At 46.1% G+C, this 6000-nt stretch overlaps 1 protein-coding gene across 2 annotated transcripts in view; it reads left to right on the plus strand.

Annotated features, from left to right (window-relative positions):
- PAFAH2 (platelet activating factor acetylhydrolase 2) overlaps window positions 1-4600 on the plus strand; it is a 28985-nt gene extending 24385 nt beyond the window's left edge. For both annotated transcript variants that reach the window (XM_084875024.1, XM_084875025.1), the window contains one exon: window positions 2893-4600. In XM_084875024.1, the coding sequence (XP_084731150.1) occupies window positions 2893-2987 (95 nt within the window). In that variant the 3' untranslated portion in view covers window positions 2988-4600. The remainder of the gene's footprint in view (window positions 1-2892) is intronic.
- The last annotated feature ends 1400 nt before the right edge of the window (window positions 4601-6000 follow it).

Genomic DNA, 6000 nt, shown 5'->3' on the forward strand with positions numbered 1-6000 from the left:
CCCTCTTCCTCTCCTTCCTCTCTGAAATCAGTAATATATATATATATATATATATATATATATATATATATATATATATATATAATGTCCACTTAAAAATTAGTCTGCTGTTTGCTCAAACATTAATTAATTAACACACCCCTAATGCCTTGGCAGGGCCAGACTAAATGATTCCTCACGCCTTAGCTGAATCCAGTGGTCAGTTCCCATTCCTCAGCTCAGTGGGGCTCTCAGCGCGGCTGACGGAGCTGTGATGCCATCCTTCCAAGACAACCCACTGTGGCTGTCTCCTGTCTCAGGATTTCTCCTCCTCCGTCTACTTGGCTGCTTCCAGGGCTCAGTGCTAGGACCTCTCCGCTATCGATGTCCTAATGTCATCTGGTCTCATGGCTTTAGATGCCATCTCCAGGCTGGCAAGTCCCCAGTTTATATCTCCATTTTTATCTCCCCCATGGATTTATATAACCCACTTACTCCACATCTAATAAACATCACAAACAGAGACCAGTTTCAGGTGCAGTCTTTCTCTTCTCAAAATAGTCACTCCATCCTTGTAGTTACTCAAGCCTAAGTCCTCATTAATCTCTTCTCTCACACCTCCCATCCCATCCCTTAGAAACTCCTATCAGCTCTACCTTTCAAAAACCACCTGTCATCACCCCACACCTGCCATGCTGTGCAAGTCAGCTCTCACCTAAACTTAAATTACTGAATCAGTTTCCTACTGGTCTCCCTCCTGTCAGCATGCCTCCCTACACAATCTTTTTTTGTTTTTCTCTTAGTGTTGTCACTTTTTATTTATTTACTTTAAACTATTTTTTAAATTGATTTTAGAGAGGAAGGGAGAGGGAGAGATAGAAACATCAATGATGAGAGAGAATCATTGATTGGCTGCCTCCTGCATGTCCCCGGAGATCGAGCCCGCAACCCAGGCATGTGTCCTTTTTTTTTTTATATATATATATTTTATTGATTTTTAACAGAGAGAAAGGGAGAGAGATAGAGAGCTAGAAACGTCGATGAGAGAGAAACATCGACCAGCTGCCTCCTGCACATCCCCCACCGGGGATGTGCCCGCAACCAACGTACATGCCCTTGACCGGAATCAAACCGGCTTCGGCAAGGCATGTGTCCTTGACTGGAATCAAACCTGGGACCTTTCAGCTCACAGGCCAATGCTCTATCCACTGAGCAAAACTGGCCAGGGCCCTACACAATCTTTTTAATATGACAGCCAGCGTGATCTGTTAGAAAGCAAGGCAGATGTTGTCACTCCTCTGCTCAGAACCATCCAGTGACTCTCCATTTCTCTGAGAGTCAGAGCCAGTGTCCATTGTCCTGCCAGAACCCATGATGTGGCCTCCTGAACTCACTGATCTCTTCCCCTGGCCTGCCTCACTCCTGCCATACAAGCCTCCAACACTCCGGGCACTCTGTCTGGCTTCAGGCCTTTGTAGTGCTCTTCCCGCCTGGAACTTTCTTCCTATGCAGTCTTGTGGCTCACTCCCACCTCCTTCAAGTCTTTCCTCAAATCTCACCTTCCCAGTGAGGCACACCCTGTCCCGCCTTTTAAAAACATTATACTGTCCCTATCTTCCTCACCCCCTCCTTGGCACCACCACTGCTTCTCCTGTCTGGCTCTTCCCCCCTTAGCACTGATCCCGTCCCCACATCCTATCTAATGTATGATGTCTGTTGTTATCTCTGCCACTGGAGGGTGAGCTCTATGAGGAGGAGGATTTCTGTTTGTTTGTGGATGGACTTTCTGGAACCACGAACAGAGTGTGGCACATATGGGTATGTTCAGTATTTTTTGAATTAATGAATATGTAGCATTTATTTGTTGAGGATCTATCCCATTCCAGGTTCTTTTGAAGGAGAGTGGGCCCTGCCTTCTGTCTCAGGTTGCATTTTTTTGTTTGTTTGTTTGTTTGTTTGTTTTTTAATATATTTTATTGATTTTTTTACAGAGAGGAAGAGAGAGGGACAGAGAGCTAGAAACATCGATGAGAGAGAATCATCGATCAGCTGCCTCCTGCACACCCACTACTGGGGATGTGCCCGCAACCAAGGTACATGCCCTTGACTGAAATCGAACCTGGGACCTTTCAGTCCCCAGGCCGACACTCTATCCACTGAGCCAAATCGGTTTCGGCAGATTGTGTTTGTTTTAAACAAGAAGGTGCTTTGCCTGCTTGGTTGTGCCCTTCTCCCTCAGCCTGAGGCCGTAGACCCTTTCTGACTGTTCTTACCGTGTAGTTAGACCCACCTGCCCGTGACCCCAGTGCCCTCTCTTGGATCATTCCCAGTGTTACTTCATGATGTTGCCACCCTCTTCCTTCTGTCCTTCACTGAGTGGCCCTGGATTTGCATCCACTGGCTGGCATGCAAAGGACCTTTCCTTGCTCAGCATCATCTTCGAGACTGGAAGTAGACTTCCCATTTCCTCACCCTTTCTGACCAAGGTGTGAACTCTGTCACTTACTAGCTATAATGACATTGGAAAACTCAGGTAGCATCTTTGAGCCTAGTGTCCTCAACTATAAAGTAGGGCTAATAACAGTACTTAGCTAATAGAGATATTGTGAAAATTAAATCAATCAGTGCATGGGCAGCACAGTTCCCACAATGAGTTATTTTTCAACAAATATTACTTTTTTGCTATCATTATTGAGTTATTGTGGATTAAGCAAGTCATTTATGAAGCATCTTCATAAAGGCACTGAATGTATAGTAGTTACCAACCATTACTGCTACCACCATTACAACCAGTCCTTAGCATCCCAGGTGCTTCTCTCTAGGATGGCCCCTAAGTTTGTGGTCAGTACTCTTTGATCTGACCTTACAATGACTTACCTAATCTTCCTGGGGGGTTTTGTGTGTTTTTTCCAGACCTGAAAGAGAACTATGACCAATGGAACAACTTCATTGAAGGCATCGGACCATCGCTCACCCCAGGGGCCCCACACCATCTGTCTAGCCTCTAGACACAGCTGGGCTGAATTCTCATTTGGGGTCTGCCCATAACCTCCTATCAGGAAATGGTCGTCAGCCCTTCTTCACAGATCCAAAGGATGTAATCACACTGCTGATTGGATAATGGGGTACTTTGATGTTAGACTTATTGATCTTAAATTCATGGTGGGACTTGGATCACTTACTGATTGGCACACTGACTTTCGGGGGCCTGAGGCCTGATGGCATGGGGTTGGAGCAGTTGGGGTGGGGCTGGGGAGCACCCAAGCCTTAAGCTGAGCACCGTGAACACTATTAACCCAGCAAGCCTTCTCCCTCACCTTGGGCCAGTGTGGCTTCTGCAGTGGAAGAAATGGAGCCAAAGGAAGGAGTGAAAATTCCTACCTTCAGGACCTTTAGCCAACCTGGCCCTCTCTCTTCATACCTCTCAGCCTTCTCCCTCTCAGGGCCTCCTGGTGAGTTCTCAGCACTTTGAGCAGCTTTCTAGGATATGGACCACTGTCAGATTTCCTGTTTATTTTCAAGCCTTCTCCTGCATGAAACATAGTCCTGGGCACTAAGGACTAAGTTATCCTTGTGAGCCCATGGGGGAGGGCAGAGAGCATTGCCCTCGCAGCATAGGGCAAGATGCTGAGCCTCTGGAGCTCTGGATGTCTCTGGATTTTGCTAAAAATGTATTTTGACACCAGGGGGTTGAGTTGGAGAATAACAGTGTTAAGTAGCCTTGCCACAGAGGGGTGTAGTTTGGTAGCTAGAGTTCAGGAGGCCAAGCATAAAAGGTTAGGAACACTTCGGTCTTGCCTCTCACCTCAGGTATTGTGGGCTCCACCTTGCTCAGAATCGGGGTGCTGTCAGTTGTCTGTCTTCTGGCTCTGAGGCCCTAACCCCAAATTTAAGTCAGGATATAGGATGAATTTTTATTCCGTTCCATTTATATAATATGAATGATCTTAATACTCATGTTTGCCTGATGATATGTTGGGATATTCTTTACTTAATCTGCATTAGAGCAAGATGGGGAGCCATCTGGAAGTAACTTTTCCTTCTGTCTTCCTTTGTTCGCTTACCACTGTGCCCACGCGGGGAAAGAACTTTAAAAAGAAAGGAGGTCTTCCTGGGAATCTAGTTCAAAGCTGTCTGGGAAGATCAGCCTGAAAGACCCCTCTCCATTACTCTAGACCGCTTACCTCAGTTCAAGTAGGGGACCCAGAGGAGCAAGAACTAAAGGGACACGCATCTCTACACAATAGGGCCAAGGTCCGCGCCTCCACCACACTCTGGGACTGGGTCTCCCACCCCTTCACAGTTGCTATAAGAGGAGAAACATCAGATCTGTGGAGGCTCTGAAACGAAGGAGGATCTATGAATTCCAGTGAGATGCAGCGTAAAGAGAATACACTAACGCCTGGGTTCTAGAGTTCTCTAGGCTGTTTTTGAGTCCTGGTTTCACCATGATTAACTGGGTAAATGTGAGCAAATGTTCTCTTTCCAGTCTCGGTTCCTGCATTTCCAAGATGCATTATGATAGTTAGGAGGATTAACTGAGAGGATGTATATGCATATGGATTATTTAAAGTACGTTTCCTGTTTTCCAAATATACACTTTTTTTCCAGTTATCCCATAGCTGTTGTTCTCAAGTTTAATTGCTTTTGGTCAGAAAAAAATGACCCATATGGTTTTCATCCTGAAACTTGCTTGTGGGCCCGGCATGAGGTAAATTTTGTAAATGTTCCTTGTACACTTAAAAAGACTATATTCTCAAGTTGTTGGCTCACTCAACAGCATGGTGGTTTTCCTTCTGTGAGAGTGCAGACAGATATGTAATCGGGCCTTCCACCCCCCGTTGGGGACCAGGGCCCCTCAGCACTGACAGAAGCGTAGATGCCACCCGGGCACATGGACTGGTTCTGCAGCTTTAGCACAGGAGACCGCCTTCGCTCTGCCTGACATGGTGTAGGAATATTCTGTAAAGACCGCAGCCTCGCTAGAGAAAGAAGTTGTTTGGAAACTGGATCTGTCTCTCCTCCATTTAGTTCATATTCTGTCCATGGCTTGTTTATCCAGCAACATTGGAGCAAGTGGATTTTCCCTATAATTGGAAATTATATTTTAAGCCACAAAACATAACATTGACTATTTTGAATGGTAATTTACTAAAAAGATAGTGCACATACCTTTTAATGTGATTGACCTCATTTAAATTTTAGGATGTTTCAGTCAGAATAGATTATATTATATGGTTGTAGCAAGCAACCCGGAAATGCAACAGAAGTTTATTCCTTGTCCACGCTACTTGTCCTCTGTGGGTCAGCTGGAGGGTTGTCTCTGTGTCATTTATTTACAAGATATATTTTTATTGATTCCAGATATAAAGAGGGATAGAAACATCAGTGATGGGAGAGAATCATTGATTGGCTATTTCCTTGCACACCCCACACTGGGATCAAGCCCAGAACCTGGAAATGTGCCCTGACTGAGAATCGAACCGTTCACAGGTTGATGCTCAATCACTGAGCCATCCCAGCCAGCTCTGTGTCATTGTTATCCTTACCTGGGGCCTCGGGCTGGCAGAGCTGCCACCGTCTGGAAGTGTCGGAAGAGCATGGGAAAGCTTTCTGCCCGGAAGTAATACTCATTCACATGTCGCTGACCCAAGTAAGCCATCTGGCCATGCCTGACATCACTTAGCATCCCAAGGAGCCACCATATCTGTGGCCAGGCCCAGTGGCGGTGCAGTGGCACCCTTTGGCCCGTGAAGACAGGATAGCTCTTTGCACCTACACTACGTGGTCCCAGCAGCTCTGCCAGCCTCTTATCCTGTGATTGCATTTCATAGGCTGTGTCATCTCCCTGTGGCCCGGTGGCCAGCCATTACTCTTCATTGCCTTCGATGTGCCAGCCCCTAGCAGCTCTCCCATTCACTTCAGTTTTATTCAGATCAGCTACATTATTTACAGCCGTCTACAGTAGAAGTCGATAGTTACTGAGAGAGGGCATTAGGGACTCTCCTGCAACTAAGATAC

This window comes from Pipistrellus hanaki, assembly GCF_964339955.1.
Source record: "Pipistrellus hanaki genome assembly, chromosome: 2".
NCBI classification, from domain to species: Eukaryota; Metazoa; Chordata; class Mammalia; order Chiroptera; family Vespertilionidae; genus Pipistrellus; species Pipistrellus hanaki.